This window comes from Lepidothrix coronata, unplaced genomic scaffold, assembly GCF_001604755.1.
Source record: "Lepidothrix coronata isolate B3197 unplaced genomic scaffold, Lepidothrix_coronata-1.0 Scaffold27, whole genome shotgun sequence".
In the NCBI taxonomy this organism is placed as follows: Eukaryota; Metazoa; Chordata; class Aves; order Passeriformes; family Pipridae; genus Lepidothrix; species Lepidothrix coronata.
In genome coordinates this window covers 7,149,316-7,170,934 of record NW_016690207.1, presented here as the reverse complement: position 1 = coordinate 7,170,934, position 21,619 = coordinate 7,149,316, and the positions used below count along the sequence as shown (strand labels likewise).

The 21,619-nt window shown below is 50.9% G+C and overlaps 1 protein-coding gene across 1 annotated transcript; it reads left to right on the top strand.

The window, feature by feature from the left end:
- The first annotated feature begins 406 nt into the window (after positions 1–406).
- On the top strand, positions 407–16,428 carry ADAMTS8 (ADAM metallopeptidase with thrombospondin type 1 motif 8). Its single transcript, XM_017809861.1, has 9 exons — positions 407–1,009; positions 8,086–8,325; positions 8,569–8,701; positions 9,582–9,749; positions 9,945–10,243; positions 10,728–10,911; positions 11,231–11,403; positions 11,491–11,666; positions 13,018–16,428. Exons 1-9 carry the CDS (start codon positions 407–409, stop codon positions 13,748–13,750), a joined length of 2,709 nt encoding a protein of 902 aa, XP_017665350.1. The 3' UTR covers positions 13,751–16,428.
- Positions 16,429–21,619: the final 5,191 nt, after the last annotated feature.

Genomic DNA, 21,619 nt, shown 5'->3' with positions numbered 1-21,619 from the left:
TTGGGGGGGGGGGTTTCTCTGCTTCTTCTTCTTTTCTTCTTTTTTTTTTTTTTCCTTTTCGCCCTTTTTTTTTTTTTTTTTTTTTTTTCCCCCCCCCCCCCCCCCCCCCCCCCTTCGTCGTCGTCTTTTCTTTTTCCTTGTTTTTTTTTTGGGGGGGGGGGTTTCTCTGCTTCTTCTTCTTTTCTTCTTTTTTTTTTTTTCCTTTTCGCCGCTTTTTTTTTTTCTCTTTCACTTCTCCTCCTCCCCCAGGCTCCGGCTGGCAGGGGAGGGGAGTGGGGAGAACAGCGAGAGATCAAAAATAAACCTCTTATGTCAAAGCCGGGGGGAGAAAGTATAAATACAGCGGGCTCGGCGGCCGGCGCGGAGGCTGCGGGGGAGAGCCCGGGGGGTTCAGGGCCTTGCGGGAATGGGGCGGCGGGCGCTGCTGGGGGGCCGGGCCCCTCTCCACCTGCTGCTGCTGTGCCACGCGTGGGCGCTGCCGCCGCCGCCCCCGCGGGACGCGCAGCCAGTGGTGCCCGCCCGCCTGCCCGCGCCGTCGGGGCAGCTGGCCCTGCGCCTGGCCGCCTTCGGCCGCGCTGTCGTCCTCCGCCTCCGCCCCGACAACGCGTTCCTGGCCCCCCGCCTCCGCCTCCAGCGCCTGGGGGCCCGCCGCCCGCCGCCGCCCCCGCCGCGCCGGGGCTGCTTCTACGCGGGCGCCGTCGAGGGGAGCCCCGAGGCGCCCGCCGTGCTCAGCCGCTGCGGCGGGAGCGGCCTCCGCGCCGCTTTCCTTCTCGACGGGGCGGCCTACGAGCTGCAGCCGCTCGGGCACTCCCAGCCCGGGCCGCCCTGGACGCGCCCGCACCGGCTGCGGCGCCGCGCGGCCCCGCCGGGAGCGCGTTCCGCCGGGAGCGGCCGCGGGGCCGGGGGGCCGCGCCGCAGGGCCAGGCGGTTCGTGTCCCAGGCGCGCTACGTGGAGACGCTGTTGGTGGCTGATGCCTCCATGGTGCGGTTCTACGGGGAGGACGTGGAGGTAAGGGTTGGCGGTGTCCTCTGTCCCCCTGCCCTGTATCCCGCTGTCCCCTCCTGTCCCCGTCCCCACCACTCCTCCATCCTCATTCATCCCTCCATCTTCTGATCTCGCTGCCCCTCCTTCCCCTCCATCCCTGTCTTCCATCCCTCCCTCCCCGCATCCTGTGTCCTTTCCTGTCCCCATCCCAGCGTCCTCTCTGCCTTCTGCCATCTACATTCCTGTAGCCCCCGCTGCCTCTCTGTCCCCTCCATCCCCTTCAGTGCTCCATCCCCCCTGCACACACATCCCTTCATCCCCTTCATCTCTCTGTCCCGTCCCGTTCCTATACCCCTTGCCTCTCCGCCTCCTCCATCCCCACAGCCTCTCCATCCCCTTCCTATCCCCCCCTTGCCTGCCCTCTACCGGGTATCTCCCTCGTCCTCCCGATCCCCCCAGCCCTGGGACACCAGGGATCAGCTTAGGTGAGCGAGTAGAGGGATAGGGTGCGGGGACCTTGGCTGTGCGGGGACCTTGGCTTTGTTCCCACCTTCCTTTGCTGTGTAGGGACTGTAAATCCCCGAGGCAAAGGCTGCAGGGTTGATCTATGGGGTTCAGTCAATGTTTGGGGACCTTTTCCCAGACCCAGCGAGCCTGTGTGTGCACAGGCTGGGCACCGTCGTCATGTCCTGTCAGTCTGGTGCCCCCAAAGAGGAGAGACAGAGGGAGTTAATGCCTGTCCTGCTACAAGGAAAGAGCGGATTTCACTCTCTTCTGGATGGGAGCCGGGGCCAAATAGTAAATAAACCAAGGGCTGAGTAATGCACAGTCCTGCTCCTGAGCCACCTGTTAGCACTGAGCAGATGGAGGAACAGCTCTTTGCCTCAGCCACCAGTGCCAAGAATTCCCCCTCTCCTTAAAAGTTCTCTCTGTAGAGACCCCAGGAGCAGAGACTGTGGTGCCTCAGCCCCCCACACCCACCTCCAGGGCTGTTGATGAGCCTTCTTCATCAGCACCAGGTTGTTTTCCATGCCTCTGGCAAAGTCAGCTCCCCACCCCAACCCTACAGGGATGGGTTGTTTGGGTCCAAATTCGGGTTTGTTCGGTCTGAAACGTTCTGGGGTCTTTACAGGGGATAATTGTGCACCAAAACTGCTCGTCCTCTGCAGTGGGCTGGCAGAGGAGGCCAGGAAGCTGGAGGTCAGCCGGAGCGGTCAGGCAGCTGAAACCAGGGGCTCTGGCACTTCTGCCGGCTTTATCCTTCCCTTGGGGGCTTCTCTGCTCCTAACAAAGCAGTGTTTTAATTCCAGCCCTGCTCAGGCCACTTCTCACCTTGAGAAGTGCTAAATCTTAGGGCTCCAGCTGATTTCAGCTGCTCAGCATCACTCAGGTTTCAGTGCATCTACTGCAGCTAGCTGGGCACCTAATAGTTTTAAAGCAACACCCGAGGGTGTGACTCCTGTTACAAATAAAGTGATACATTTGGGGTGGGGGAAATCCTGATAATGCCCAGCTTGAACTCGGGGAAAAAGTAACAACCCTCTGGGTAAATCTGGGAAGGCAGAAGGAGGATGAGCTGCACGTGAACATAACAGAGGGGCTGCAAGGTTAGTACCCTGCCCTAGTTTGGCTGCTCCAGCCCTGGGCTGGGTGCTGCTGCCTCCCAGCTCCCTCCTTAGTCATCAGAGAGCCTCCAGCGTGCTTGACTCCCGTTTCCCCATCATTTCTTTGCCCCCAGGAGCAATGTTTTTGCATCATCTCTCAAGAATGAGAAGAAAACCTTTGCAGGTCTTGTCTTGGATGAACAGAGCAATGTTTAATATTTTGGAGAAAACTTCTACCAGCTCTCATGTAGCAGTTAAAAAAAAAAAGCCACCTGCTGTGTTTCTGTGTCTTTCGTTCTCAAGAACAAAAATGCACAGTCACTGCTAAGTCAGGAGACCAAATAGCCATCTCAACTTCTCCCTAAATACCTACATTTTTGGGGCCAAAAAAAAGCAATGGCATATGCTGGTGAGATCTTAGAGAGCTGACTAGGAGATGCCCAGGGAGCAGAAATGGTGAGTCAGAAGAAACCATATTTATATAATGAGTTTTCTTCCCGTAACCACACTTCAGTTACCAAATATTTATTAAACGTCACCAGCATCGTTTGTATTCCCAGTTATTTTCTTACATAAGCTGTAACAGCTCGAGCAGAAGAGCCAACATAACATGCACTCAAGCATTGCAAGTTACAATCAATATGCTGTTGTTGGGGAAATGCTGTTAATGGTTTATTTCTAATCAATTTGAGCCTTATAGCTCAGCTGTTAACCTAATTTAGATAATAAGAGCTTAATGCTACCTCCGTCAATACTTGTGTGTAAACCAGGAGGGGATGGTGAAGTGAGAGCAGAACTAGACTTGAAATTTAGGGGTTTAGTCATTCTTTTGGCTTGATGATTTGCAGGGGATGGGGTATTTTAGGGGGCATTAACAGCGGGACAGTGCTAAGCACTAAATCCTGTGAGGATGTGGCAGGATGTAGCCTGCAGTGATTGGGAAGAGCCCACTTATATAGGTATGGGAGTGAGGCTCCAGGCTGGACACATGAGTTATCCTTCTTATTTTTCCTGCAGAGAACCCAAAATGCTTGGAAAAGGACTGTGAGCATCACTACCAGAATTAAGTGGGGGTTTTGGCAGGGGAAGCCGAGGTTAGAGACATGCAGAAGGGGTGAGCACCTGCAGCTGGGCTGCACTTGCAGGGATGTTCTCCGTGGCTCAGGGATGTTCTGCCTAGACACCTCAAACACCAGGCAGTTCCAAAAACCAGCCACAGCATCCCCAGCCAATTGGCAACCAGATGGGATTCCTGTGGTGGGATTTCTCCAGTCTCTTGGGTGCAGATGGAACACATTTCCAAGCTTTCTTCTGCAAACACGATGGCTGCAATCCCCTTTCCCATCTTGCAAGTGAGGAATCTGCCATCCCTGACTCCAAGGGTTGGTAATGACTGAGGACCGGGGCAGAATCAGATCACTCTGGCTAAGCTGGGGTTCCTCGCTGACTCCTGTGTTTTTTCCAGGCAGATTTACGAGTTTTTAGAAGTGCTGTTGCAATCCCTTCCCTCTCAGAGCAGACGGATGCTGGAGTGCATGGCATGGGGCACTGCCAGGGTCCTGCTGCTGGCTCTCCCACTGTCAGAGTGATCCTGGAGGTAAATCCAAAGCTACCCCAGAGCCTCAGGACACCCCTCCTGTCTAGCTCCTCCACTTGCTTTGGGATATTTTGCAGCTTGAGTGGGTAAATTCACTTAATCCCTTGACAAAAGGAGCCGGCCCCTCCTGAGGCCATCCCAAAGGCAACCTGGGTGGGATTAAAGGGGATCTTTGCAAAGGGGGACCTGTGCTGGTAATGCTTCAGTCAGCTTTTCCTCTGGGATTTGTCCCCTGGGTGTGACCCCGAGCCTGCATCCACTTTGGTGCCAGGGGTTGAAGGACCAGGCAGCTTCCCTAAATATTGCTCTGGCTGATGCACTCACGTCACACTGGGATGTTGAACAGCTGCTGTGTTACAGGGGTTTGGAATGAAATATGCAGCATGAAAGGAGCTGGCTCCCACTGGAGCAACCCAAACTGCAGTGTTCCTGCCCTTGGCTGCTCTCTGGATGGGGTTTTACTCCGTCCATGCCTCTGGAGAGGTGCTGAAAGTCTGCATGTGCCTCAGTTTCCCCTGCCCCAAACAGGGATAATGGCTGCTTTTGCAGTCCAGCAAAGAGGGAAAGGAAGGTGGGGAAAAAAAACCCTATGGCAAAGAGAACAGGGATTGGCAGGGAGCAAGGAAGGCAGGAGGGCAGCCAGGCACATGGGAAGGCTGGCAAGGTGGCCCTGTCTCCCCTGGCTTGCCCCCCATTTCCTTTGGCTTCCTTCCACATTTTTGCAAGGGAATTCTTGGCCTCCAACCACAGGAGAAGGCTGGAAGGGCAGCTGGCAGCCCCTGGGTACCCGAGCCAGGGGGTGGCACACAGACAGTGCTTTGGGGAGAGGGACAGCCTGGAATGTTTTTACCAGTGGTTTTTTAAAAACTGGGCAGCATCTGACCATCGGTTTGCTTCCTTCCATCTGTCTGTGCTCCGGAAATTGCGGCATTTCTTTCCTCTTTTCCCTCTCTGCAGAAATTCTGGCTTCTAGGGAGAAAAAGGAGGGGAAAAACCAAACCAAATCCAACCAACAAACAATCCTGCAGCCCCAGGTTGGGTTGAACATTGATCCCCTCACACTGTTGGAGGGAGGTTGTGCTGGGGTGTTCCATGGGTGCTCCCTGCCATCCTGTTCTGGGATCCAGTGATATTACATTGTTCTGTGCATACCACAGTAATACTGTCTGTGTAGAAGCAGTTTCACCCACCAAAGTAATGATAATAATTAAAAATAAACCCCACAGTTTGGGGATCTCTGTAGACTTCAGCTTCTGAGTGGTTCCCACGAAGGGGAATGTAAGCAGAGGTTTTGCAAGACCCTATATGAGAAAGTGAAATCCTTCAATGTTCTGAGATTAAAAGCAACCACTTCAGTTCCCCTCGCTCTGATTTGTATTTATTTTTCCCTTCACTATCCCTCTGCCTGTGCTGTTTGCTGCTGGAAGGCTCCTGTAGGGCAGTACCTCACTCAGGGCTCTCCCAGACCCAGCAGCGCTGTGGTAGGAGAGATTTTGGAGCTGCTGTGGTGCAGGTGTGTCAGAAAAAAGGCATCCCTCCTCATTTTTGGGCAGGGGGTGGGTGGTGGAATGGGTGGAATTTGATCTTCTTGAGAGCAGTAGGAACCAAGGATTGCAGCTGGGGAGAAGCAAGGTAGGAGCTTTTGTGGGAACATCACCCTGCATAGTGCCTGGACACCTGGGACAGAGGAGGGATGCTCTGTGACCCTCTCTGGCTCACACTGGTGTCCTCTCCCCCCAGAGCAGGTAAGAGGCTGATTTTCCAGCTGGACAGAAATCCTGCCAAGATCTCCCTGGATTCTGGTTGGAAATGGCAGGGAAGCTCCTTGTGCCTGTGGGGCTGCAGTGCCTTGCAAGGAGGCAGAAACCAGTCTGTTTGCAGCTCTGGGCTCCTCAAACCTGACCCAAAATGCTGCCCTGAATCTGATCCCAACACCCACATCCACAGCCTCCGTGGTGGGAAGGAAACGTTGAAGAGGGCACATTCCCTCCTAGGTGGCTTATCAAGCCAGAGCCTGTTTGCAGAGGCACAGGGAGGTTGGGATGAGTGGGATTCAGCTCATCCACAGCATCTGTTGGCCGAAAGTGCTAAGTTGGCCTCTCCTGAGCCCTGGGGATCCCATAATTTGCTTTTGGCCATGACTCCAAACCCTTGGCCGAGCAGCCGTGCAGGTGGATTGCTGCTCTCCCTGGAGCAGTCGGGGTCCATTTGAAACCCAACCAATGCCTGCACAGGCCAGGGATGGGTATAAATAGACACCAGATGGTGGAACAAGTGAATTTGACCTTTTAATCTGCACTAAAGAGCTGTTTGTTCAGTTCGCTTTCCATCTTCCCTCTCCAGACACAGGGAAGATGGATGGATGTTTTCCAAGTCCCTCTGTTCCTACTGCCAAAAGAGTTTCTTGTACCTCTGAGGATGTACCTCTGAGGATGTGAGGGTCAGTGTCCCAGGGGATTTGTGATAGGGACTGAGAGCTCCCGGGTAAAAACTGGGAAAACCTGTAATAGGTTAGAAAAAGATACAGCTGGATTTATTCCCTTGGAAATGAGTGATGATCCCATGATGCACAGCTCCAGCACAGCATCCTTCTAGATCTTCAGGGGCTTAATTTTAGGAAGGGTTTGTGATATTTTTAGGAAGGATCCCAATGGATTTCCCCTAGAGGGTAAACAGTTCCCCCAGCTCATGGAGCAGCCACTTGTGGGGATCTCGCCTGGGTTTCTTGCCTTGGCGATGACTTTTCCGTGACATTTGTTGCGTGTTTGGGGCTGGGATGTGAGTCATGTCAGGGAGATCTGGCCAGTCTAAATAAACCAGTCTATTCCCTGCTCCCATCAGCCTCCCTGGGGCCTGCCCTTGGATAATGAGCTGGAGAGTACTTGGGATACATCTTGCTGAAATGAAACATCTGTTTACGTGGAGCTGCCAGTGATGGGATAAAATGTGGCAGAATAATTTAAAATAGCCACAGGTGCCCTGGGGAAGAAGCAAATATGCTGTATCTCCCTCAACATCTCCCTCATTTACTAAGAAAATGGCATTTTGTGTCTAAGAAAGTGGCATTGTCCTGGCAGTATTGTGATGGATGAGCACACAGAGCACTCTGCTCAGGGAATGGTGAATTTTGGGTGAAACTCGGCCATCAGAGAGGGCTCCCATTGAGTCCTTCAAGTTTAATTAGGCTCCGAATTGAGACCGCAGGGTGTAATCTGTCTGGGGAGGAGAGAAGCCACTTTCTCTTTCCCAACACTATGTTGTGTAATAGGTGCATTTTTTTCTCCTGACTCGGGGCTGTGAGCAGTGCCAAGCAGAGGAGGAATTTCAATTCTCCGATAAGATGTTTACATCAGCGTAAACATCACTGGCGCGGTTGACATATGAAGTAATCCCTGGTCACCCCAGTCTGCAAGCAAGGGATGCTGCGGGGCAAAGACTTGGCTACCAGAGTGTTTTGGGCCCAGTTTGTCACCAAGGATGTCGGGTTCAAACCCTGTGACCAGCACAGGTGGTTTTGCAACAGTGAAATGTTATCTGTGAAGTATTTCCCACCCCGAGGCGGTGAGGGCAGGGTTAATGTTTTGGGGAATATGCAGGGAACTCTCCAGAACGCAGGTTTTCCATAAGAAAATTCCTCCCTAGGGATTTCTGGGTGCAAAGGGCATGGCAGGTAAGATGCAGTAGCTGGAGAAGGGGATGCAGGGATGGGCTTGTGCTGCCTATCCCTTCTGCTGTTAGAGGGTAACATCACTTTAGAAAGGCAGCACTGAGTCCATCAACTTGTGCTCTGGATGTGGTGGGCTTCATAAATGAGGCTGATTTCTCCTTTCTGAGCAAAAAAAAGAGCCCCAAAACAAAGGTTTTATCCAGGCTCTGCCTGCCCCTCTCCTTCCCTGCAGAACCACGTCCTGACCCTGATGTCCATGGCTGCTCACATCTACAAGCACCCTAGCCTGAAAAACTCCATCAACCTGGTGGTGGTGAAGGTGCTGGTGGTGGAGGAGGCGGCAGCGGGGCCAGAGGTGTCGGACAATGGAGGGCTTACCCTGAGGAACTTCTGCAGTTGGCAGCAAAGGTTCAACCCGCTGAGCGACCGGCACCCAGAGCACTATGACACGGCCATCCTGCTCACCAGACAGGTCAGCATTCCTGGGGAGTGCTCTGGGCAGTAGAGGGGTCAAGGTGTCCATGGAGGGAGAGAAGAGGGTTGACCATGGAGGTTGATGCCCCACCATGCAAAAAATGGAGATTGCAGCAAAGTAGTTGCAGGGGGATGGTTTCATTTGGGGTGCAGACCACCAGTGGGTTGCCCACAGAGATGCTGGAGCTGAACGTGGGACTCCTTCACCCTGCCTGACCCCCTCGGTGCTGCTCTCAAACAGGACTTCTGTGGACACCAAAGCTGCGACACACTGGGAGTGGCAGATATTGGCACCATGTGTGACCGCAACAAGAGCTGCTCGGTGATCGAGGACGAGGGCCTGCAGGCAGCCTACACCCTGGCTCATGAACTGGGTAACACATCCCTTCCCGAGGGGGAGTCTGATTTTTCCAGTCCTGCTGCTGGGAGGGGTTATAACACAGCACAGCCCAGCACCACCATCTCCCAGCTGGGGACTACCTGCCAGACCTTGGGCAGTGTGGGGAGCTTCTGGCACTGGTAGAAGCTGGTTTGCAGCAGCAAAGGCTGTTAGAAGTACCCAAATTGTTATAAATTGGTGCATTTACACTGGTTCTGGAAGAGTTTCTGCACTGAAAGGGTTGTCAAGCATTGGAAGGGGCTGCCCTGGGAGGTGGTGGAGTCCCCATCCCTGGAGATCTTCAAGGAACAACTGGATGTGGCACTCAGTGCTCTGGTCTAGTGACAAGGTGGTGATCAGTCAAAGGTTGGACTTGTTGATCTTGGTGGTCTTTTCCAACGTTAATGATTTCATGATTTACCTGTTGTGATGAGCTCAGATATGGAATCAAGCACATATCTCCCTTGGTTTGTCATTCCTGCACTGACTAATTTTTTCCTAGAGAAGCTGTGGCTGCCCCATCCCTGAAAGTTCTCAAGGCCAGGCTGGACAGGGCTTGGACCAACCTGGTCTAGTGAAAGGTGTCCCTGCCCATGGCAGGGGGTGGAACAAGATGAGCTTTAAGTTTTTTCTAACCCAAACCATTTGGGGATTGTATGAATTTGTGCTGCTTTGGCCAGCATACAATGGGCCATACCACTGAGATGGAGCAAGCAGGTTTTTATTCGTTTTGATTTATGGAGGCAAATGGCTTTTGCAGCAGTAGAAGCTGTTTGGTACCTTACTGATGCTCCCAGCTGCCCAGGAGTTGGGCTGGGGGGGCTGCAGCTCTCTGATGCTGGGGGGCTGCACTCACAGCGCCCTCTGCTCCCCAGGCCATGTGCTCAGCATGCCCCATGATGACTCCAAGAACTGCGAGCGGCTCTTTGGACCTCTTGGCGAGCACCATATGATGGCTGCTCTCTTCATCCACTTGAACAAGACCCAGCCCTGGTCTCCCTGCAGTGCCATGTACCTCACCGAGTTCCTGGATGGAGGGCATGGTAAGCCTCAGCTCAGCAGCCTCAGCACTCAAACCCACCTTTTCATTAATTGTTCAGGCTCTCTGCAACACTTGGAGGGGCATGTGGCGTGAAGGAGGAGTCAAACCACACCTCAGAAGAGGCTGGGGGTGCCCTGCTTGGTGCAACCCAAGCCCTGATGGTCCAACTCCAGCCTAATTCCTGAACTTTTCCCAGGTGACTGCCTGCTGGATGCCCCAGCTGAGGCCCTGTCCCTGCCTGCTGAGCTGCCCGGTCAAAGAGCCCTGTACAGCCTGGACCAGCAATGCCAGCAGATCTTCGGGAAGGACTTCCAGCACTGCCCCAACACCACAGAGCAGGACATCTGTGCCCAGCTCTGGTGCAGGATGGGCAGTGGGGAGCCCCTCTGCCACACCAAGAACGGCAGCTTGCCCTGGGCCGACGGGACGCCCTGCAAAGCTGACGGATTGTGCTGGGACGGGCGCTGTGTGCCACAGGATGCCCTGAAACCCCAGGTAATGGGGGATTGGGGAATGATTGCCTGGGGCTTACCCTTTGGGATTCCCAAACCTCTGACCCCAGCCCTGCCATCTCCTTGACGGGCTTTGGATTTGGCTGCTTTATTTCTGGATGTCTCTCCTTCATTAATTTTTATTACCGGCAAGTCCAGGTCATAAAGTCTGCTGCCGAGGTACGGACGAGTCTGACCCAGAACAAGCAGTGCAGATCTGCAATTAAATCATCACTTTTTGCCCTGCTGGGGGAATTAGCAGCGGTTTCAGAGTCAGTCAGCAAAGGACTTAAAGCCCAGCTTAACTTTAAGCACATGAACAGACTGATGGAAGTCAGTATTAGCTTCGTATGTGCCAAAGTACTTTTCTGGATCAGGGCTGGGCGGAGATTTTGGTGTTGCTCCAGACCTTTGCTCACCCTGGGACTGAGCAGCCAGGCATGGACAAGCTCAGAGTGGATCAATAACTTTCTCATGGCCTCTTGCAGCCGGCGGTGGATGGCAGCTGGGGCCCCTGGAGCCCCTGGGGCTCCTGCTCGCGGAGCTGCGGTGGAGGCGTCCAGTTCTCCCACCGGCACTGCGACAGCCCCAAGCCCCAGCATGGTGGGAGCTACTGCGAGGGCCAGAGGACCAAGTACCAGTCCTGCCACACTGAGGAGTGCCCACCAGATGGTAAGGAGTGCCCACCGAATGCACACTCACCTCCCACTCCTGCTCCTCCAGAATACATCACCAAGGATTGCTCTGCTCTTCCTTGAATATTCATATTTGGGGGGGCAACAGCCTTCTGCTGGGGGCTGTGACCCTCTCTGGCTGGGTGGAGAGTGTGTGGGATCTCTTCTCTGTGATAACCCTCCTCTGCATGCTCACCACATGCTCCTCAGCTCACTCCTCCTCTCCTCAGCTCGCTTCCACATCTCTCTGATGGCCAAGGACAGTGGTTCCTGCTGGCTTCCCACAGTTTTGAGTCGTGTTTCTCCTTCCCTTTCAGGGAAGAGCTTTCGGGAGCAGCAGTGTGAGAAGTACAACAGCTACAATTTCACGGATCTGGAAGGGAATCGCCTGGAGTGGGTTCCCAAGTATGCAGGAGTGTCCCCTCGGGACCGGTGCAAACTCTTCTGCAGAGCCCGAGGGAGGAGCGAGTTCAAAGTCTTTGAGGCTAAAGTAAGATACGTGGTGATTGGAATCACCCCTATGTACCCCATTTCAGAACTCATCCACTAATTGCTGCTCTGCATCCTTCTTTCTCAGGTGATTGATGGGACGCTGTGTGGCCCAGAGACCCTCTCCATCTGTGTCCACGGGCAGTGCATCAAGGCTGGTTGTGATCACATCGTTGGGTCCTCCAAGAAGCTGGACAAGTGTGGGGTGTGTGGTGGTAATGGCTCCACGTGCAGGAAAATATCCGGTTCGCTCAACAGATCCAAGTAAGGCACCAGGGAGAAGGATTCTGCAGGGATAGGTTGGGGAAGAAAAAACAGCATCCCCTCTCATTCTCCTCTTTTATGGCTGAAGTGCTAGACTAGGAATATTAGGACTCTGTGCCAGCACTCTCAGCCAGGTGGCATTGCAAGAGCCTGGGCTCCTCCCCAGACTCCAGGGCTTACGCTCAGTTTGTTTCAGGGCAGCTTTACACAAGCCAAGTTGAGTTTATTTCCTAAAGTAATAACTAATACGATGGGCTCAGAAGACCACTGCGCATAAATGTGCTGCCCAGAGGAATTTACAATGCACATTTCACCCCTGTGCAGGGAGTTGGACACATCTTTGAGGGCTGACATGTGATATAAATAGTTCAAAACTTTCCCCTGGGTTTGGGGGTGAATTGGAATCCTGGGTCATGGACATTGAGGACACTTCCCTCACCCAACGTCCCTGTCGCTTTGCCAAAGAGCAGAAGTTAAGGCTTTTGTTGGAAGGATTGTAACAAAAGGCCACCGCATCCAATTCCATGTGGAGAGTTGACTCACGCAGGCAAATTAGATTTCCTAAATGGTTTCCTTCCAGGGAACTAGTGAAACGGGGCTTCCACCCTCCTATGAGTTGTTTGCGGTTGACTAAAGGGAGATTAGTGCAGGAGCTACAGCCAAGAAGAGATCCCATTAAGATCAGGGTGAGGGAGGCCAGGATGATGGAGAGCAGAGTTTGACTCAAAAGCTTTTTTCCAAAATACTCTGAACCTAATTACTGACCGCAGCATCCACCATAGGGACACCTGGAAAGCTGTCCTGAGGCCCCACGGCGTGAGTCACAGTGCTGAGGGCACCAGTGCTGAAGCCTTGGGGGTGCTATCTCCGGAGCTCCAGGGATAGGGTCTGGCTGGCTTTGCAGGGAAATGCTTCCCTGGCATGGGAATGCCCTCTGTGTCCTCCAGTGGGATTGCTTCCGCAATGTAGTGGTGGCTGCAAAAGCCTTCCAAAGATGCTGAGCGTGCAGATGCTCTCTCCTATTCTGCTGTTCTATATCTATGCCTTCAGCATCACCAGTGATATGCTTTCACAAATACTTCACCCATTTCCAAAGGAAAGAAGCAAGGGGAATTTTCCACTAAGGCTGGTTGCCATGTGGCTGTTCATTTGATTTCATTGCTCATTTTCCCATCTAATTCAGTGAAATCTCCCAGCTGAGCTCACATCTGGCACATCCGCAATACCTCTGGCTCTGGAGTGCTCGGGGTTATGGAGAGATGGGTTCAGAGCCATGATCTCAAGTGCTATTCACTACATGGGTCTTCTCTTTATAAGTCTTGGAAAATAAGTGTCCCTTTGCTCCGTGCAGATATGGCTACAACGACATCGTCACCATCCCAGCCGGAGCCACCAACATCGACATCAAGCAGCGCAGCCACCGCGGGGTCCGGCACGATGGGAATTACCTGGCCCTGAGGACCCTTGAGGGCAAGTACCTGCTGAACGGAGACTTTGCTATCTCAGCCATGGAGCAGGACATCCTCATTAAGGGAACCATCCTGAAATACAGCGGCTCCATGACAACCCTGGAGAGGCTGCAGAGCTTCCGACAGCTCCCGGAGCCCTTGACTGTGCAGCTGCTGACCATCGCCAGCGAGGTCTTCCCACCAAAAGTCAAGTACACCTTCTTCATCCCCAAGGACATCCCATTCAGCAAGCAGAAGGGCAAAGAGAAGAAGTCGCCCAATGTCATCCGCCCGATGCTGAACTCCCAGTGGGTCCTGGGTGACTGGTCCGAGTGCTCCAAGACGTGCGGCTCCGGCTGGCAGCGGCGGACAGTGGATTGCCGGGATGTGGAGGGTCAAACCTCCTCCACCTGTGACAAATCCCTCAAACCTGAGGACATAAAGCCCTGTGGAGACATGCCGTGCCCTCTCTGGCGCCTGGGCCCCTGGTCTCCCTGCTCCCAAACTTGTGGTGAGGGCGTGCGGACGCGCAATGCCTCTTGCATCGATTACACCGGGAAAATCACTGCCCCGGAGAAATGCAGCTCTCCAGGGCCACCACCAGCCACAGCCGCCTGTGTCCTGCAGCAGTGCTGAGCCACGCCAGAATTCGCGGAGCCAAGGATGCCGTGGGATCCCACCATGCCAGGGCAGGACAGCAAGGGTACCGTAGGCTTGCTTGCCAGACAACCAACCACTCTCCAGTGGTTCATCCTCACCCCATTGATGTCTACCTCAGAGTGAGGAATAATGGCGGCAAAATGAGGAGGAATCACTTCTTTTTCTTTCTTTCTTTCTTCCTTTCTCTCTGGCTGGCTGCTCACAGGCAAGTTGTAATTTAAAGGGAAAAATAAGCATAGGGTGTTTCCGAAGAGCTGTGGCTGAATGTGGTTGCAGATTCCTTTTGGGAGGTTCACTGGTAGAAAATGTGGAGCCCGGGTTTGCCATCACCCTGTCCCAGCTGCAGGTCAAGGAGGTCCAGGGTGGGTGGCTTTGCTGATAAAATTGGGATCCCTGTGCAAAAGGTGTGGTTGCCGTCCCGTCCCTGCAGCAGCGTGGGTGTCCTTGAGCATGAGAAGTGTTTTATCAGCTGTGGGTTAACTTGGGAGATAAATTGCTTGTTTGGATGGGAGCAGGAATAAGCTGAGGACGAGATCCTGGCATGAGTTAGGCAGGAGAACAGGTGAGGTGTTCGTGGTGGTTTCTGCTAAATTTATAATCCACAAACTGACAAACCTCTTCGAACACCCCCGACATCTGCAGAGTTATTCCTAGAGCTGCTACCCCACCCATGTCCCCATTTCCCCAGCTTTAAAACCAAGGCTTAATTACACCTGATCTGGTTTACAGGGCTGCTGTGAGGATTAATTAATTGCTAATTCTGCAGTGCTCTGACTGTGAAATGTCCATTGCAATATCCCACTCCTTCTCCGGAGCGGACACTCTGGTGTGCCAGCCTTTCCTCTCCCATCCTTTGCTTTCAGGCCCCTGCAGGCTCATTTTTTTCATCTCTGCTTGAATTTTGGAGTTAATTTGCTAACCTGGCTTGCAGCAGGATAGGCCCGGGACCTGTAGAGGTCCTTGCCCAGGACCTTGCCAGAGGTCACTGATGCCACTCTCCACCTCTGCTTTCCCGGGATATTGAAGTTGCTCAGATCTGACGCCAGCTCCAGCCTTCCTTGAGCAATTCTCAGTCCAAAACCGAGCCTGGCGAGGCTGGAGCTCTTCTTTCGCAGCAGGAAGCAACCAGATGCCTTTCCCCAGCCTGGCTGCTGCCTGGCCCCAGCACGGAGGCTGCTCAGCCCCTGAACTTTGCCCTTTCCAAAGTGATCTATGTTCTGGCAGCAGCCGGTGCCTGGGGAGTGGGGATGGAATTTGGGAAGGTTTTGATATCACAAGCAATTTGGTGTCTCCAGGCTCCTCTCTCGTACCCTTCCTTGGCTTCCCTTTTGGCAGCAAAATGTTGAATTTCCAGCGGGTTCTGCCTTTTTCTCATAGGAAGGGGAGGAGGGCTGGAATTTTTGATGTCTGAGCTTCCCCATTTATAATTACAGAGCGAACCTTTTTGCCTGAGCTAAGCTCATGTGAGACCCTTTCCTCACTGTCCAGGCAGGAATGGGATGGGATGGGATCCCCTAAAGCCATGCCTGAAAATATGAAATACTCCTGTTTTATCTCCCATAGATGATTCCTGTCAAAACCAAGAGAGCTACAGCCCAGGATTGAGGGTACTGAGGGCTTGGCTCTGTTTCTTTAGGGAAGGAAGGAAAACTAAAGGGCAGATGCAGAGTTTGGATGCAGAGCTGTTTGGGCTGTGGTTCAGATCTACCTTCGGGCAGTGTTCTGTGTCTGCTAATTAATCTCCAGGAATTTAAGCTCTAACAAATAGCTGGATGTTAAAGTCATGTAGCCTTGCAGGGTTATTTTCTTTTCCCCCTTTGAGTCTATGAGGCTTCTAACTCCAAGCCAGCATGTGTCTCCTCTCCAGTGTAACAACCAGCATTTAGGACAGGGCAGGAATATCAGCCTGAGCCAGTGCCAAGGAAATTGTCTGTATTTATCACACAGGAGTCATGCACGCCGAGGGGCTCTTCCAGTTTTTTTATAATCCCTGAGCTTCCTAAGAACTCCCTGTTGCGGGCAAATCCTGCTGTTTTTCCAGTGAGGAGGAGGAGGATGGGGACCCTGCTCGGTTGAGGTGTGGGGTCTGGGTGATGGTAAGTGGGATTCTTGCCTTAGGCTTCCGTAGAAACACGAACCTTTATGCTGATTTAAGTCAAAGAAGTTATATACTAGGATATATATATATATGTATATATATGTTTCCCTTCAGTGAAGGATTGTAGCAATGTACTGAGCCTCTTGGGTTAGGTATTTATTATAAATTTCTGTTTGGTTTTGTACAGTAGCCGTCTGGAAAGGAGGAAAAAAAAAAACCACGAAAAAAGAGAGAAAAAATAAAAAGACCGTGTTTTAACATGCTGCTCCTACATCCCCTCTCCAAAAGCTACAGTGGGGTAGAGAAGGGATGTCTTTGCTCATCGTTTAACCTCTCTGGTCTTTGGTGTCTCCCTCCTCCCTGGAGCACCAACCGAACTGTGTGAGCATAACAAATCCAACCAAAATTAAGCTTGGGACTTGCATTTTAAGGGGAGGGGAAAAAAAATTATAATTTTTCAGGTTTTAGCCTCTTGTTTGTATTTGTTTTTAATTTTGAAAACAGTCTATTTGTGGTTCTGCCTTTTCCCTTTCAATAAAGGATTTCCTGCCTTTTACCTCTTCGCATTTGTCTCTATTTGCACTTTTCTCAGGATATAGTATTTTTATCTCTATCCCAGAAGCAATAACTTAAATATCCTTTTTCCTTGTCTTATTGAACCTTAAATAAATGGTTCATTCAGTTTTAAGATGGTGAATGAAAATACATGAGTGAACCCACAAGCAAAAATTATTCCACTGAAATTGTGAATCATCTCTTTTGTAGTTGCCTTGTGAGTACCTCCCTCCTCTCTATACATGTACAGTGTATCTCTAAATACATATTATAGAATTCTGTTATGTATTATATTCTTTTATTATATCATACTGTTTTATAATAATGCATTCTATTATACATTCTATGTTATATATTTTATTCTATATATTCTATTATTCTGTATATTCTATAAATTCTATTATATATGAATTCTGTGGTTCTATGCTAATATTATATCTATATATACATGATGTAATAGATACATGATACATCATATATTTTATAGATACATAACATATAGAAAGTATATCGCTTTATGCATATAGATAATTCTTGTACTTACTAGGAGGACATACAGCCTAAACAGGGTATATCTATATATAAATCATATATATTATAGATACATATGCATACTATATTTACCTATATATATATATATATGACAGAAATCATATAGGTTATTTATACACAGAGATAATTCTTGTACTTTGTAGGAGGAAATATAGCCTAAACAGGGCTAAACCAGAGGGGATGTTGACTCCTTGGCTTAACTATGTAACAGCTATAGGCAGTGGGAATTTGGTGCTGTCTCTCTATAGGTTGACTTCGGAAACAACAAGAGGGCTGGAATTTGGGATTTGGCAATGGAGATTTTGGAGCCATTTCACTGGAATAAGCATGAGCTTGTTACAGGGTAATTTGGATGCCTGTAACCCTGTCCTAGAAGAAAGCCCAGCCTAACATCGAATAGCAGCTGTGGTTTATTTTCTATACATTGGGGATTTCCATGTACTGATGGAGCAGGAAAAGGATGCTGCAGAGGCTGCCTGTGTTCACCCCTGTGGGAGGGCAAGGGAAAGGGTTAAGGGCCGTGTCCTCATGTCCATTGGCACAGTGACTCCTGCCACCCTATTTATAACCAGGTGTGACATTCATTTCACATGACTTCCCCTGGCACCCGGACAGCCCCTGGGGTTCAGCTCATTAAGGTGACAGCCTGCCCGGCTTTTCCCCCACATTTCCACTCTGTTGTTTTGTTGGGTTGGAGTTGAATAATTGGAATTTCAAACAATGCCAAAGGCTTCAGGATATTACCAGGCTGGGGAAAAGCCCTTAATTAATTATAGCAACATAACTATCATCATTTAACTTTTTAGAAAAGAATAGTGGGATAAGAAAGCAAACTGTGGGACAAGAAGTTAATCTTATGGGAAGTTCTTTGTCACCATATTCACAGTTGTACCCCAGAGGCAATGGAAACCAGAGGGCAGAAATGCATCTCTGTAGTTCCATCAGGGGGAAATTATTTAGACTGGATCCTCCCAGCCTTTGCTGCACATAATGCTGCTCCCCAGTTGGGGGTGATTATATTTTATGGGCATATTTCCTCTTATAAGGCACTTTCAGAGGATGTAGGATGCCCGAGGCTGCTCCCCCAGGCATGAGCATCACCAGGTATGTGTTGAAAGGGTGGTTTCGTACTCTCTTCCAGCCTTATTTTGCTAGAGTTTGCAAAGCTCACCTCATAAAACACCCTCCTCAGCTCTGGGCTGGATTTATTATCCTTGGACTGAAGTGACCACAGTCTCCCAGCAAGGTCACACCAGCACCTGGTGCTCCAGCCACAAATCCATCCTTATTTCTGTTGGGAACGTCCTTCCTGACATGTCCTAGAACCATGATGTCCCTTTTCTGCCATTATCCCATGCTCAGCTCATCCATCTTGGTCTTACAACTCCTCTGCTCTGGTAGATCACTCTTTTTCCATACAGACACCTGTCAAATTTGTCTTCAGGTGACCAAGCAACTGGTCTGGTTCCTTGGCATTTTAGAGGGTCTAAATTGCTGTTGCAATTCAAAGCATTTTAGAAAACAGGTTTCTCTCCTAAACTCCTGCTTCAGCTTCCTCCCCTACCAACCAGCATGCTTCAACCCGCAGGACTATGCTCATTGAGGGCCAGGCAAAGCATTCACAGGCCTGGAGAGGACATAAATCCTCCCAATGCCAGGAGAAAATCAGGAGTTTCTGAAGAGAGGAGTCAGCAGGATTGAGCTAAAGCTGATTAACTGAGCCCTGGAGCAACAGGCATGAGGATGCAGAAGAGACAGTTCCTGCTCTCCAGTGGTAACTCAGGAGTAGGCAGCAAGCCCTCGAGAGTGGGAGCAAAGAGGTTTTTCCTCTGGAGCTGATGGGGTCAGGGAGGGAATGCTGTGCAGGGAAGGTGTCATTTGCTTTGGGTGTTAATGGATGCATCCTGCCAGGAGCAGGCTCCCAGCAGCTAAGGATTTGCTCCATGAGCAACTGAAGAACAGGAAAACACACCCTACAGGCTGCAAAAAGAGGATAAACCAGCTTCCAGCCAGGAGTTGCACCTTCTGGTTCCTTGAATGGGGATAACAAGGGAGAGATTCAAGGGTTAAAGCAAGGGGCCACCCCCTAGGGATGGATGGGAGAAGTCCTGGGTGGATGGGAAATCAGGATTTGTTTAGACAGACAAAGGAGACTTTAAAGGGATGGCACAGTCTCCATTCATGCTGCAGATGGGAACCCCTTTGAAAGCTTTCTCCCGTGATTTATATCCATCAAATTCCAGGTAGTTCAGGAAGGAACTCCTGAGCTCCCTCTCTGTTCCAACAAATGGGTGGCAGATGCACAAACCAGCTCTACCACTGAATTACTCAGGGTTTATGTTGGTGTTGCTCCACCTATGTCCACAAATCAATCCCAGGATGTTCTAAAATGTGTGTAAGAGCAAAACCCATCACCAGGAAAATACCGGGAGTCTGTATTTTGGCATTTCCTTGCAACACCTCTCACTGAGGAACTGCAACTCCACAGAAAAAGCAGAGTAATAAAGGACAACCCAGTAGCTTGGGAAACCTGAGCATGTGGAAATCAGTACAGCTCCTTCCCTGGTTTATTCCAGCAAATGCCATGGATCTGGGAATTACTGGAGAACCTCTCCAGGTATCGAGGGCTAATAAACTGTTATTAGTGAACAGCCTTTCCTGCTGCAGGGAGAGGAAACTGAGATTGGAGCCAGGCTGGGGAGGCTGATGTGCCCCTCCATGGTGATGATATATAGAGTGCTCTGATTCCAAACCTAACATCTTTCCTGCATCCAGGAATGATAAGTTTATTAATGAATTAATTCCTTAAAAAGAAAGTCAGTGGTCCTTCATTTTGAAGTTTTATGGTTTATTTCCAGGCCTCATTGAGCAGGTTTAAAGGCTGGTGGTATGAATGCCTTACTTGGAGGATGTGAGGGCACAGGCCATGCTGAATTTCATGTCTTCCAGACATGAATTTGGGTAGTTTGGACCTGATTTCCCTTGTGTCCTGCTCAGAGCAAGTCTCGAGCTAGATACAAGCACGTGTAACAACCCACAGCACTGACCGAGCCTCTCTGATGCTCCCACCTGATGCTTTATTCCTGAAATGGTTACAAATCATCATTTTGAAACCATTTTAAAGATGCAACAACCACATCTACAGAGCCAGTGAGAAAAGGCAAATCTGATTCTGCATCTACAGGAACCAGCATTGGCTCTTGGTTGATTTAGATCACTCCATCTACAACAGTTTCACCATCAAACACTCCTTGATCGAGACTTTTCAGAGCATTTTGAAGGTGAGGGATGGCAGCCTTAGGTTGTATTAATCCTCTGTGATTCAGGAGTTACCATGGATAGCCAGGAGCAGATTTCCCTGAAAATTATGTCTTATGAAAGTGGAAACAACCCCTGCACATGTATAATAGGCTGAAATCAGCTCTGTTTTACTCCTGCTTTACACAGGAGTTGCAACAGGAGGCTGCTGTGTATCAGGGTTGCAATACAGATCCCTGGGAATATAAAGCCAAGATAAGAGGAAGTAAAAGGGAATTAAGCAGAGTCCAACTCTCTGCTCTGATTCTCCTCCCAGTTTTGCAAGGAATCATCTAAATGAATCCCAGAGTTTTCAAAACAGTGCGAGGGAAGTTTGGCCTCTTCTTTTCTTTTTGTCATGGTTGTTCCAGGGACTGGTTTTAGATTTTTTCCTGCTGATTAACATTTTTGGACCATGGCTGTTCAGTCTCTTTCCTGCTTCAATTCACTGAGTGCTCACCACAAAAAACCCCAAACACAACAAAAACCCCACTGCAAAACAAGGCTTCGAGGAAGGGGTTCTGTTAATCCCATCAGATTAAACTGATTTTAGCCTGAGTTAGTGCAGATTTGGGCCAAATTATCAGGGGGGATTAATGAGACTCATTAACTGTAAAGTTCATTGGGAGGGATGCTAACTGGAGGTGGTTTGCATGGTTTTGGGACTCTTTTGTTTTCCCACTATTTGGGTGCACTGGGACCCCATTACCCCTCATTGGGTGGCACTGGGACCCCATTACCCCCCATTAAGGTGCACTGGAACCCTATTACCCCCATGCTGGTACACCCACAGGACCCTGTTACCCCATTATGTGGCACTAGGACCGCTTTCCCCCCATTGAGGTCCACTAGGGCCCCATTACGAGCACTGAGACTCCTCTCCCCCCACTGCAGTGCATTAGGACCCTGTCTCCACCCTGGGGTTCACTTGGACCCCATTACCCCTCACTAAGGTGCACTAGGATACCGTCCCCCACTGTTACACAGCCCCGGTCCCCCCACTCCCGGTTCCCATTCACAGTCCCCATCCCCCCATTCCCGGTTCCCATTCAAAGTCCCCATCTTCCCATTCCCGGTTCCCATTCACAGTCCCCATCCTCCCATTCCCGGTTCCCATCCCCCCCATTCCCACTCCCAGTTCCCATTTTGGTCCCTATTCCCGGTTCCCGTCCCCCCATTCTCAGTCCCCGTTCCCAGTTCCCATCCCCCCATTCCCGGTCCCTATTCCCAGTTCCCGTCCCCCCATTCTCAGTCCCCGTTCCCAGTTCCCATCCCCCCATTCCCGGTTCCTGGTCCCGGTCCCCGTTCCCATTCCCCCATTCCCAGTCCCCATTGTCCCATTC

Bases quoted from the DNA above. Each gene is read 5' to 3' on its own strand.
- ADAMTS8 (XM_017809861.1), top strand. From the start codon at position 407: ATGGGGCGGCGGGCGCTGCTGGGGGGCCGGGCCCCTCTCCACCTGCTG. The intron at 8,326-8,568 runs GTCAGCATTCCT...GCTCTCAAACAG, and splicing joins CCATCCTGCTCACCAGACAG to GACTTCTGTGGACACCAAAG. The intron at 11,404-11,490 runs GTAAGATACGTG...CTTCTTTCTCAG, and splicing joins TCAAAGTCTTTGAGGCTAAA to GTGATTGATGGGACGCTGTG.